This window comes from Syzygium oleosum, unplaced genomic scaffold (assembly GCF_021117445.2).
Source record: "Syzygium oleosum isolate NSW1041296 unplaced genomic scaffold, Sole_v2.1 Sole_v2.05, whole genome shotgun sequence".
Lineage (NCBI taxonomy): Eukaryota > Viridiplantae > Streptophyta > Magnoliopsida > Myrtales > Myrtaceae > Syzygium > Syzygium oleosum.
The window spans coordinates 4,322,867-4,335,956 of record NW_026607489.1 but is presented as its reverse complement, the minus strand read 5'-3'; the positions used below and the strand labels follow the sequence as shown (position 1 = coordinate 4,335,956).

The window sequence follows — 13,090 nt, the reverse complement described above, 5'->3', positions numbered from 1 at the left end:
CGCTCGTGTTTATAGAAGCAGGAGGGGGTTCAGCGGAAGGACCGGAATCGAACCGGACCGGTTTCGGGTCAAAGCCCTTTTCGAACCCGGTTGAACCGGGCCCATCCGAAGCATTCGCCCGGCCTATTTAAGCCCCTTTCTTCTTCCCTCCCCCGTCTTTCTCCATTTGCTCCGATGGCAATGCCCTCAAATCAAGAATAGACGCTGTCTGTCTCGGTCGCTCTCTGGCTCTCGTCAAGAAGCTTCGACGCTTTCGTTTCATGGCCGAGCTCTTCTCGTCTCCGTCTCGCTCCGAATGTTCTCCGAAGCACCGGCGCCATCTGCTCCGATGGCAGTGCCCTCAAATCAAGAATAGACGGAGCTGGGAGCTGCTGTGGACGATCGCGCGAGGAATCGAACTGCGCGGTCTCCATTAGGAAGCTTAAGGGCTAGGGTTTTGCTGGAATAGCTTGTTCGCGGGAACGTTCCGTGGCGCACGCAGCGTCGTTACGCTTGATCTGTGGCGACGGCTTTCTTGGTTTGCTCTCTGGCTGCTGAGTTTGTAGCTCGTAACGAGGGGAGATGCTTGCGACTGTCTAATAGTCGACCTCGACCTATGCGACCCGCTACTTGTTCGATTCTGTAGCTTTCTCTGCAAAAGGTAGGTACTTTGGGTCGGTGGCCGTTGAAATTGGGCAAATAAAAGTCACTGAAGGAGCGCTGGACGCTATGGATCCTACGATAATGAAGCTCCTCGAAGAAGATGAGGTGTTTGTTGTTTTGTTCATTTTACCGTATTCGTATGGTAAAACTTCTGCTCTCGCCGTGGATTTTGGCTGGGGATTTCTCATTTTGGTTAATTTTGTGTCTACAGGACGAAAGCATGCACTCAGGGGCTGACGTGGAGGCTTTCCAGGCTGCCCTCAATCGGGATATTGGAGGCGATACTTCGGCTTCTCAAGCATCGTCATCCAATAAAGGTGTTGTTGGCATTAAGTTTTTTGCTTTCTAGGAATTAAGAATTTTTCATGGTAGTTTTGATGCAGACTGTTAGGTTATCAGGACGTTGTTTTACATCGTGTTTATGTGATGATGACTAGCTTATGTGTTGTATGTAATGAAGTTAGTGCAGGGATGATACATAACACTTTTTATCCTGTTACAACACATTGATCTTATCTAGCCTTGTATTTAACAAGTCAAATTTATCAATTTGTCGGATCGGAATGGCAAGAAAGATGTGCCATGGCTTTCAAGTTCACTGCTTTGTGTCACCTTATTTTAAGTAACGTTGATGTCATTATAGCTAAATGTTTGGACTTAACATGCCTTGTTTGACTTAGCTGGGGCTTTAGATTAAATTTTGAAAATTAAGTCAAGCGACATCATTGAGCCTGCAGTCTCTAAGCTGATTCCTGAGAACTACTGTTGACCTGTAGATCGAGTAATTGGGTCCTTAGTCACAACTATTGAGTTTATGTGGAACCAGAGTCAGGCCTCTCAGATGTTGGGTGTGTGGATAAGATAGAAGCAAGTGATTTTCAGTCTGATGGGCTAGTTCTGGTTAATTTCATCTGTGTTGTAGAATAGTGGTAGATCAGTGGTGACTTCAAATCTCGTATCACTGGAAAAATGACAGATTATGGATTCCCGACCGCGAGATTGAAGGGAAATTAGGCTGTTGAAGATTCTGATGGATCCAACTATGTCTGTCTCAAGCTATGATATTTCTTGATAAAGAAATTAAAAAAGAGGATTTAATCTTTAAAATTGCAATTTAAATTTGGCCTATATCAATCTTTAGTTCTATTTTGTTGGGGATGCGTTAGTTCAAGTATCTGTGAACTTAATCTAGAGCTGATGTGATATAATTATTTACTAGCATGTGAGGATGAGCATGATGAAATGTTCTTTGGTTTCTTTGTCTCATTTGCGAATTTGGATTAAGTTGATGAAGCCATAAACATGCCAAGCCTCTTATAAACAGGGAATGATATTTTGTGGGAGAAATTTTCTGTGACAAGGAGGATCAGTAGGTAGCTATTTGATTATCGTGACTTAGAGATTGTTCAAGGGGGTTCCTACCTCTCTGCTTCTCATTTAATCTGTGTGCAGCATCAAAAGCCAACTTATAAAAGCCAAAAATTATGCTGCAAGTAAAAGTTGTCCCCTTCCGAATTTAGATTTTGATCGAAATCCAAGACCCAAGAAGGGTATTAAAAACATTTTGTAGATTCCTTTTGATCTAAAAGAAGGATGACTAAAGAACAAAATAAGGCTTTTCACCCCTCCTCTCTTCCAAGACCATTCGAAAAAGTAAAGCAACAGAGACTAAACTGCAAATAGAGGATGGAACCGTTAAATGCCTGAAAGGGATGAGAAGCAAATTTGTTACAGGGAAAATGTGGTTGCAGAGGAAAAAAGTTATTTGTACTTCTTAAGCTTGTGGTGTAGTTTTGGATAATACTTTTAGCCAGTGCTGTGCGACTGCAGTGTTTGGCAGTGCCAGCTGAAAAAAGTTTCCTATACCGGTTTACTACTTGATATGCGTATGAGATGAACACCTTAATTGGCTTGGCATGTGCTCCTTGTTTAGATGTTACATTTGGAAGAATGCAAAACAAAAGTAGAATCTTGGTCAATATTCATAGCGGTGAGTAGCTTAGCAGTATAAAAAAACTTGCTTCCTAATACCTAGGTCACCTCGGCATTCCCTTCTTTTCACTCCCTCTTTTTTGCTGCTGATCTTATATTTGTTGCTTCAAAGGGTCTTACTGTTAAGGAAACTATAATGCTTCAGGTGTCTCCCAAGGAGACAATAATATGCCCGGCCAATCATATCAGGGATGGCAACCGACTAACCAGGCTGCAAATGCAAACTCTCAAACCCACCAAGAGCAAAAAAATGCAGAACATCAAGAACAGATTTTGGCACAGATGCAACCGCAGCAACATGAATCTCTTGCTGATCCCCAACAAAATAACAACTTGGAGGAAGTCAATCAACTGCAGTTGAAGCAGAAACAAGTGCAAGATGGTCATCAACTCGGGCAAGGAGAACAAAATTCTATCCAGATCATGCAATCTTCTGGGATGCAAGTGTCAGAGAAGAATTCCGTCTCTATGAGTGAGCCAGGTAGAGTGCATACTCTTGACAGTGAATCTCAGTACTTAAAGTTACAGCAAATGAGCAATCAACAGGCAACGGTCCCCGAGCAACCACCAAATAGGCCAAACCGTGTTAAACAAGTGCCATTTGCATTGTTGCTCCCTGTGATTCTTCCCCAGCTTGATAAAGATAGAGCCATGCAACTGCAAACCCTTTATGCCAAATTGAAGGTGAGTCTTTGGTAAAGCTCTTTCTGATTTTTACTTTTTAAGGGCAATTTAATGAGGTTTGTTAGTTGCTTGCTTGGTCTCACTGCTATAGAAAAATGATATTCCCAAGGAAGGGTTTGTTCGGATCATGAGAGGAATTGTTGGAGATCAGATGCTGAAGTTGGCACTTACGAAAATGCAAACACAGGTATGTTTAGCACGATTGATGTCGTACACAGGATTATGAATGCCACGTTGTTACTAAGCTCCGTAGTCTCTTGCTTGCAGCCTCCCCCTCAGTTGCATATTCAAGGTTTGACTTCAGCTCCACAGCAACACCCTAGAACGCAGCCTGCTAGCGCTGCAAAGTTCAGTGATTTGTCTCTGCCGGGCCAAGTCCATTCTGCAATGATTAGAAATGGTCCAAAGTCTGGAGAGGTGGAACAGATACTAGAGTCTCGATTAGTGCAGCAGCAGCCGCAGCAGCATTTTCAGAACATGCAGACATTTCCTAAGTATGGAAGTCCTGGTGGTTATCATCCATTCAGCGGGACGAATGTAAACAGTGCTGCTTCATCTGTCAAAACAGAACCTAATGATTTACAAATGAAGCAGGTTCCGATTCATCAAAGTTTGGGTTCAATTCAGCCAGGAGGGGCAGCTCAGACAATTAGCCTGGTGACTGCACCAAAATTTGATCGGCAGCATCCTAACAATGATAACAAGAGAGGGCAATCTTCTGCTCTCCCACCATTTGCAAGTAATGTATCACTCCAACAAAATTCGGTCCCTTGGAAATCGTCTACTGCTAAAGACCAAAGTTCGGGTGCCGTCTCATCAGCAGCCTTTGTAAAACAGGAACCTGTTGATCATTCTAGCAATCAACAAAAAACACAGTTGTCTTCCCTTCACAGATCGTCCTCTGTTTCAGCTGGACATCTTGAGCAAAGAGTTCCCATATTAGAAACCTCAAGGGACAATTCACTTGAACAGCAGTCCCCAGGAACCAGTTTCTTGGCTCCTACTAATACTACTGGGACTTTGCATCAGGGTTCTCTCGCCACAACACCAGCTCAGGATTCTAATATCCAGGTGGTCCTTTAAGTTCAACCATGCTTGTATCTTGCAATTTGATCCAGTTAATTTCCTTGAACGCATTTATTTCCTTTGTATGCATATGGGAATATAAAATCCCGATAGCAACCTCTGGATTAAACAATTAATCACATAGGCAAAGATGTAAATGAACTGTCCTTAGGGTCTGTTTAGGTTTTGTTTTACTGTTGGGAGGTTTATCTCTGTGTTTCTTAAATGCCATGGCTTGGAGACATTTGTTGGGAGGTTTATCTCTATGCTTTAGGTGGTAAAACTATTTGATAGCCATTCCTCTTCATTTGCTTGATTGAAGAGGTATGAAAATACTCTTTATCACTAGGCAGCAAAACTGCAGCTAACGGACTTTATACTGGGCTGGGCTTCTATCATGAAGCATAAAAAGTTAATGAGGTAAAAACTTTGGAAGGATGACATGTTACGAGAGCATATTTACTAGTTAAATATGATCCTTTGACTCAGGAAAGGAATTCTCTAGTGACATTGTCACTAGGGTTGATAGCTATTGTATTATTTGTTGGACACGACGTTGCATCTACAACTGCGAATATAGAGGAGATGCTTAGTGCACAAACTTCTGCTCTCATTTATCCTGAGTACAATTTTTAGACTGATTGGAATAATTCGCATTATTTGCATTATCTCTTTACTGGAGTAGTGATATTGTAGAAATTTACTTTTCAATCATTGTTTTGTCATTCGTTTTGCTCTATGTTTTGAAACAAGAACTGGTGGTTCTTTTTGGGATAATTAGTATAAAAGTTCATTCCTTGATGATATCAGACAAAGTTTTGACAGCAAGTATGTCCTTTCTAAAAGATGTTATTCGCCTTGAATATATCAGCTAGGCTCCCGAACAGCATCCACACCAGCTGGGAATAATGCAAGGACACCTAAAAAAACTTCTGTTGGCCAGAAGAAGCCTCTCGAAACACTTGGTTCTTCGCCTCCTCCCTCAAGGTGATCTGGCTTCAAATCTATACCCATCTTGAGCAATTGAGTATGAAATTTCACTTTTGATAGTAACATTTGTCAATTTAATGTGTTGTCTACTGAATCTGTACAGTAAGAAGCAAAAGGTATCTGGGACCTTTGCAGATCAAAGCATTGAACAACTCATTGATGTCACTGCTGTTAGTGGGGTCAATCTCAGGGTACGAATTGACATCACAATTCTGTATAGTTTATCCTATCAACTAATTATTAACTTTCTAGTAATTTGGCTTTTTTATCCTTGAAAATGTGATCGGAACCAGGAAGAGGAAGAACAGTTGTTTTCTGGGCCTAAGGATGACAGTCGAGTCTCAGAAGCATCCCGAAGAGTTGTCCAAGAGGAAGAAGAAACTCTGATATTGCAGCGAGCTCCCTTGCAGAAAAAATTGGTGGAGATCAGTTAATTCCTCTCTTCCGTCTTCATCTCTGAAATTTTGTGTTTCTCTCTATTATGACCCAGTACTCTTTGGTAAAGATATTTGACTCTATGCTTGTGCCAGTGGCCCAATGTGGGGTGAAGAATATAGGCAATGACGTAGAGCGGTGTCTGTCTATGGTGAGATGCTAGCTTCTCTGCTCTTTAATGTTCCCTGTTTAGTGTTTTTTTTTTTTGAGCCAATCCTGTTTAGTGTCTTAACCAACTCATTTTCCAGATTGTGGAGGAGAGGTTGCGCAGCCTACTGTGCAATTTAATTAGAGTTTCAAAGCAGGTGAGTCTTTTTCACCCTTCCACTAACTTGATTCAAATATATTAGTCTTTCCTAATTAAGTTATTTTGGATTAGAGGGTTGATGTCGAGAGGTCCAGACATCAGACCATTGTCACTTCAGATGTCCGGCAGCACCTTATGATTTTGAACCGCAGAGCTAAGGAAGAATGGGAGAAGAAACAGGCTGAAGCAGAAAAGCTAAGGAAACAAAGCGAGGCAAGTTTTTGCCATTTATGCTATTCACCTAGCTGACATGACTTCTACCACTAAGAAACCTATGCTGGAGTATGGTGTTTACAGATTCAACAATTATGACTTATGCTGGAGTATGGTGTTTACAGATTCAACAAATATGTCTTTGTAGATAAATATGTTTGCAACAGTCAATCTCTTTCCCTCTTTTCTTCACCTCCCTTTCTGGTTATGCCTAATGCTTACTAGTGTACATTATTGCAGCCTGAGAGCAGTCCAGGAGTTGATGGTGATAAAGAAAAGGACGAAGGTCGTGGAAAATCCGTGAAGGTATATTGGATTTCTTTTTGGGTGCAATGGCTTGGCTACCTGAGGCCTCCCTTCCCTTGAAATCTCCTAGCTATAGTGGTTGAAATGAGGATTGAATTCCAATGTTCATCAACCTAGTGATTATACTTAGCTAAGCTTACTCACATCACGCCTTCTCATGGATCCGGCCTGATAATATTTCATTCTTTTTCGTCTATACTTAGGCAAACAAAGAGGAAGACGACAAGATGAGGACAACTGCTGCAAATGTTGCTGCCCGAGCTGCTGTGGGAGGAGATGACATGTTATCCAAGTGGCAGCTTATGGCTGAACAAGCCCGTAAAAAACGTGAGGGAGGATTGGAGGCAGCATCTCAGGTCGGTAAAGATAGCCGAAAATCTTCAATTTCTGGAAGAAGTAATAAGGACAATCAAGAAGCAGGAAGAAGGGGACAGACTGCATCTGGTATGTCATAGAATCATTGCTAATTTGATGTGTTGGAGTTCTGGTTTTGATAGCATAAACAGTGGCTGAAAATGATTCTTCATTGTAAAATCTAATGCTGGACAAAGAGCAAGCACTTGTTTCAACAAACTAACCGTGCGAAAAATCAATGTGTTTGGGTGTTATTGTAATCTCCCAATATCTGATGTGGTGCCTCGTCCCAATCAGTCCTCTTAACCAGTTTTTGTGCTTTACAGGGACCATTAGAAGATTAGGAAGGAACCAAGCTATTGCATCACAACCGAAGGTAGCTCGAACAATTTCTGTCAAGGATGTGATTGCTGTTCTGGAAAGGGAACCTCAGATGGCGAAGTCTAGTCTCATCTACCGCCTTTACAATAAAGTTCGTTCTGAAACTAGTGCTGAATAATTGAAGTGGCAATGTTGGTCTCAGCTTTTTAAATTCCTAATCCGGCTACTCTTTCAAATCATTCAATGAAGTGCAAAAAGCTGTTGATCCAGATCGAGTCTCACCACCGTACTCATTCTTGATGGGGAAAACAATTATCCTTTTATGGTTGCGGTAGACACTAATCTTAGTTCATCCTCTTTGAATTTAGGGATGTCTAGTGCATTTTCCTGGTATATCATCTGTATCATAGCTTTTCTTCTTTTGATTTTGCATGTATTTTGCAGCAATCCCTCTGCTGCAATTTTTTTTTTTTGCAGTAGTTGGGTTTCCTCAGTACATATCTGGTATTAGGATTTCTCATTGTCGATATGCAGTAACATTTCTTGTGATTGAATTGTTGGGAATTTAGGTGAATGAGAAGGTTTTCTATATGCATATTTTGGAGGCCACATCAACTCATTAAAGGAATGTTGTCAAATAAAATCACTGGCTTTTTTCTTCCTCAGAATTTCATCAGTTGGACTCTCATGTTCCTGGTCAATTTGCATTTGCATCTTTTTGTATGCAAAACGTTTGAGTTATTAGGTGAATTAGACTCTAAGGTCACAGGCAGATGAATTGCACAGCATGTTCCATGAGTCCAGTGACTTTGAGATGATGGAGGCATGTCTACATATTCCTTTGTCTTTTACATTTACCAATGTGAGCTCTCACCATGATTTCCAAAGGTGCTACCGGCTGCAAAGCATTCTCTAATAAGATCATCACGACCATCTATTAGAGTTCGACATGTTCATGGTATTGTCAAGATAGCATGCTAGTACTGTTAAAGATTAGTAAGGATTACATTGTATGATAGATGTGTCTGCCCCCAATTGCGATGAAGGACATAGCAGTAGACTACCATAGGGAGAAGACGAAATAGATGCTGGACAACAGTAACAGTCGTCCTTATTTCTCCGCTAAAGGTAAAAATCTTAGTGAATCAGTAGTTTTTGCCTGGACCCCCGTATGAGCCTCCTCCGTTACCTTCACCGCCCGTTCCATATCCTCCGTCGTGCCCGAAACCTCCGCCTGAACCTCCTCCTCCTCCACTGATTCCGCCGATGCCTCTGCCGCTTCCATATCCCGAGCCATAGCCTGATCCATACCCACTTCCCCCACCAGGGCCACCACAACTAGATCCTCCCCCTAAGCCACCGCCGCCTCCGCCACCAGACCCATACTCGCCAGATGATCCTCCTCCATACCCGCCTCCACTTGCGCCCCCGGAACCATATCCACCACCTTGACCGCCATTATTGTAGCCAGATCCTCCGCCACCTCCGAAGCCACCTCCACCAATGCCACCCCCCCAACACCCTGTTCCACTTCCATCACCGTAGCCACCGTCCGTACCATGACCTGACTCATAACCTCCACCTCCCTTGCCTATTCCCCCGCCACCACCAAAACTGCCGCCACCTCCACCTCCTAACCCACCAGTCGGCACTGCTCCGTAGGCAGCTTCTTCCTGATCCTGATTCCTCCTTTGCAATTCTTTGGCCGTATCATAATCGTTGCCTTTGCTCAGAAACCTCTTCCCTCTACTACCTTCCGCTACTAGAAACCAAATGAGGATGAAACTCCATGCAACCCCATACTGCTTTTCCATGACACCCTCTCGTTTATGATGCAAACTTCACAATCCAAATTAACACAAAAGATGTAATTTATAGCCAACCTTAACAAACCCTTTATATGTTTTTTTTTATCAGGATAAATAACAAAAAAAAGAGCAGCAGGAAACAACTAGTGGACAAAAAGATATCGAAACTTCTGTCCTCACCTATAAATTCGCCAGTCTCTCGCCTCTCTCTGTCGTCTTTGGTGTGCTAGTTAATATTTTTTTTTTTGGTCGAAGGTGTGCTAGTTCATAGAGCATCGATATTCTTAAAAGGCACGCTGAAAAAAAGCAGAGTGTGAGAGTTTGAAGGACCACGAACATGTAGCTCGTGCATGCAAGACTTTGCTTAAAATGGATGTGGGGGAGATACTGGTCGTCCTCGTGCACATATATACATGAGGGAGGTCCTCTTTCGTAGCTTGGGGAGATATAAACAAGTAGTAGCTGTAGGACAGAGTGGAGTGAGTGGATGGGCCATGCATTGTGCAGGGGGGGTGTCTGCCTTCTGGGAGCTAAACGCGTGCCGGATGAGTCTGGTGGCGAAAGCAATTCGCATGACAATAAAGGTGCGAATCGAGGGGAAAAGTGCCAAAAAAGTCCTAAACCTTCTGCATTAGTGCCAATTTAGTCCTAAACCTTTTTTTTGTGCCAATTTAGTCCTAAACCTTTTGCATTGGTGCCAATTTAGTCCTAAACCTTTTTTTGGTACCAATTCAGTCCTAAACCTTTTAAATTGGTGCCAATTCAGTCCTAAACCTTTTGTTTTTGTGCCAATTTAGTCCTTCCGGTCAATTTTGATCGGAATTTGCCGACGTGGACGCCTGCCGGCCGGCGGCCAGTCACCGGCGCTGACGTGACGCCAACGTGGACAACTTTAATATTATTTTAATATTTTTTTGAATTTTTATTTTTTTTCCTTTTTTTTCTTTTTTTTTCCACTTTTTTTTTTTGGTCTCTCCCTCCTCCCTCTAGCCGGCCGCCGGTCCGGCAACCGGCCAGAGGCCAGAGGCCGGCGAGCTCGACCTCGCCGGCCACCGGCGAGGGCGGCCTCGCCCGGCGAGGCCGGCCTCGCCTTGGTCGGGCGAGGCTCGACCTCCCCGAGATCCGGCGAGGTCGGGCCTTGCCCGACCATGGCGAGGCTCGAGCCCTCGCCGGAGGCCGCGGCGAGGGCGAGCCTCGCCATGGTCGGGCAAGGCCCGACCTCGCCGGATCTGGCGAGGTCGAGCCTCGCCCGACTAAGGCAAGGCTCAAGCCCTCGCCGGAGGCCGTGGCGAGGGCGAGCCTCGCCATGGTCGGGCGAGGCCCGACCTCGCCGAATCCGCCCAAGTCGACCTCGCCGGATCCGGCGAGGTCGGGCCTCGCCCGACCATGGCGAGGCTCGCCCTCGCCGCGGCTCGCCCTCGCCGCGGCCTCCGGCGAGGGCTCAAGCCTCGCCTTGGTCGGGCGAGGCTCGACCTCGCCGGATCCGGGAGGTCGAGCCTCGCCCGACCATGGCGAGGCTCGCCCGAGCCGCGGCCTCCGGCGAGGGCTCGAGCCTCGCCCGACCAAGGCGAGGCCCGCCCTCGCCCGGGCGAGGCCGCCCTCGCCAGTGGCCGGTGAGGTCGAGCTCGCCGGCCTCTGGCCGGTCGCCGGACTGGCGACCGGCCAGAGGGAGGAGGGAGAGACAAAAAAAAAAGTGGAAAAAAAAGAAAAAAAGGAAAAAAAAATAAAAATTCAAAAAAAATATTAAAATAATATTAAAGTTGTCAACGTCAGCGCCGGTGACCGGCCGGCAGGCATCCACGTAGGCAAAATCCGGTCAAAATTGATCAGAAGGACTAAATTGGCACAAAAACAAAAGGTTTAGGACTGAATTGGCACCAATTTAAAAGGTTTAGGACTGAATTGGCATCAAAAAAAGGTTTAGGACTAAATTGGCACCAATGCAAAAGGTTTAGGACTGAATTGGCACCAAAAAAAGGTTTAGGACTAAATTGGCACTAATGCAAAAGGTTTAGGACTTTTTTGGCACTTTTCCCGCGAATCGAGTGATCTCTGTGTGTATGGAGGAAACGGAATGCAACTAAGAAGAGATGATATGAATACATGATTGCGTTAATGGTACGTTTAATTCACGAAACAAGATAAGAAAGGGGTAGAACCATATATTCCTAACGAGGATCGACGTGATTGGTTTCGATGTTAGTTTGTATTGCAACAGGCCTTATATGCAGAATAGCCATTTCTCGAAAAGTTTTGAACTGAACAGAGGAATACATGTGTCCTTGCTTGGGAAATGCCTCATATTCGTGTGTTCTAGAAGCTTAATCTGCTAGATGAAAACGTGATTTAATATTTGAATGTTCCAACAAAATGGACTAGTACTAGTGATAAGCACATGGAGTTCTATGCTTCTCTTTGAGACAAATTTGTGTTGCTAGTTCGCACTAAGACATGAACATGTGGATGTGTTCGCAATGCAATGAGAATGATGTAGTGTGTAGCGGTTAATTTAACATTGTAAGTCAAAAACTCATTGATTTAAAGTTTTGAATGAAAGCAAGTTTAGTCAGATTTATTGACGGGCTCGAATTTGGGCTCCTTATTAGTGATTTCCCAAGATAAAAGTATTAAATTTCAGTTGTGCATCCCAACATATCTGTATATCGGTAAATGAATATTTCTTGCACATTATTGCGCCACTTGACTCCGTCATGTGCGAACTTTACCTATTAAATTCTTTTTCACTGTTACTTTAGCCAATTCTACTAAGGTAGCTAGAATAACTATATATGTAGCTGATGAATATTCTATTTCGCATATATAATTGATTGAGATACTAAAAGATTGTGATCATTTAAAAGATAATATGTAGGGCAACAAAAGGATGTATTCCAGCATTTTCACCCTTCGAGTGAAGTTTACAAACGGGAGTTTGAAGAATATTTTCCTGTAAAATAAGTGCAATATTTTACTTTATGTATTTGCATCTATGAGTGAGATAAAATCTATGCAAGACAGAAATTTTTTTGATAAAGCATTGAGAGTATGGAAATTCTATAAAAACACTAACAAGATGTGCCACTGTAGAAAGGCCCGGGTGTCCACCAGCCCTACCCGGAGCTCGAGGTCTACTTTCGCCACATGTCATTTTATGATTGGTCTGTCCAACCTTACTAATTATATTTATTATTATTAATGATTATACATACACACACACACATATATATATATATATAAGTATATTAAATTTGCAAATATAAATTCATAACAATACAAATGATTCTTGAACTTTGGCCCAGTGTGTAATGTAGTCTCTGAATTTTTAATTTGTTCAATGAGATCCCTGAAGTTTCAATTTCTTTAATATGGTCCTTAGACTTTTAGTATATGTTCAACTTAGATTTTGAATTATATGAAAATTTTCAATATTGTCCTTCCATTAATTTGAGTTCAGGGACAATATTAAACATTTTCATATAGTTCATAGACTAAATTGAATATATACCAAAAGTTTAGGGACCATATTGAATAGATTAAAAGTTCAAGGATCACATTGCACATTAGGTTACAGTTCAGTGACCATATTTAATAAATTAAAAGTATAGTGATCACTTTACACGTTAAACCAAAGTTTAAGGACTATTTGCATCTTTTTTTTAAAACATAAAAGAAAGAGAGAGGTGGCCTAGCTAGAGATGGGCCACTTTTATAAAGTGGACTCCGCCAGTTTGAATCCTTCGACCTCCATGTCCATTTTCTTTTTTTAACTTTAGCCTCCAGCCCTTTTTCCCTTTTATTCGTTTTTCATTTTCTTTTTCCAAATTAATTATTTTTCTTTTCCTTTTCTCTCAACAAACATAAGATTATGCACTATTTCCTTTCTTTTTCTTATTTTTTGTTTCCTCTGTATTTTATTTTATTTAATCTATTCAAAGAAAAATTTATCTTTCTTTTTCTTTGTTTGTCAACCTAT

At 42.5% G+C, this 13,090-nt stretch overlaps 3 protein-coding genes across 3 annotated transcripts in view; 1 reads left to right on the top strand and 2 right to left on the bottom strand.

Annotated features, from left to right (window-relative positions):
* The window catches only part of LOC115685671 (40S ribosomal protein S29-like), a 36,928-nt gene that overhangs the window by 7,579 nt on the left and 16,259 nt on the right, over positions 1 to 13,090 (bottom strand). The gene's annotated exons all lie outside the window — the stretch shown is intronic.
* Positions 158 to 7,977, top strand: LOC115685642 (transcription initiation factor TFIID subunit 4b-like). The gene is made up of 14 exons (XM_030610724.2): positions 158 to 747; positions 854 to 959; positions 2,780 to 3,318; positions 3,410 to 3,505; positions 3,586 to 4,389; positions 5,255 to 5,370; positions 5,477 to 5,564; positions 5,667 to 5,802; positions 5,904 to 5,959; positions 6,057 to 6,113; positions 6,188 to 6,328; positions 6,569 to 6,634; positions 6,838 to 7,078; positions 7,315 to 7,977. The coding sequence occupies exons 1-14, from the start codon at positions 709 to 711 to the stop codon at positions 7,485 to 7,487; spliced, it is 2,658 nt and encodes an 885-aa protein (XP_030466584.1). The 5' UTR covers positions 158 to 708; the 3' UTR covers positions 7,488 to 7,977.
* On the bottom strand, positions 8,271 to 9,547 carry LOC115685635 (glycine-rich protein 5-like). Its single transcript, XM_030610719.2, has 2 exons — positions 9,298 to 9,547; positions 8,271 to 9,148 (listed from the first exon to the last, which is right to left on the bottom strand). Exon 2 carries the CDS (start codon positions 9,121 to 9,123, stop codon positions 8,455 to 8,457), a length of 669 nt encoding a protein of 222 aa, XP_030466579.1. The 5' UTR covers positions 9,124 to 9,148; positions 9,298 to 9,547; the 3' UTR covers positions 8,271 to 8,454.

Bases quoted from the DNA above. Each gene is read 5' to 3' on its own strand.
- LOC115685642 (XM_030610724.2), top strand. From the start codon at position 709: ATGGATCCTACGATAATGAAGCTCCTCGAAGAAGATGAG. The intron at 3,506-3,585 runs GTATGTTTAGCA...TCTTGCTTGCAG, and splicing joins TTACGAAAATGCAAACACAG to CCTCCCCCTCAGTTGCATAT. The intron at 5,371-5,476 runs GTGATCTGGCTT...GAATCTGTACAG, and splicing joins TCTTCGCCTCCTCCCTCAAG to TAAGAAGCAAAAGGTATCTG.
- LOC115685635 (XM_030610719.2), bottom strand. From the start codon at position 9,123: ATGGAAAAGCAGTATGGGGTTGCATGGAGTTTCATCCTCATTTGGTTT.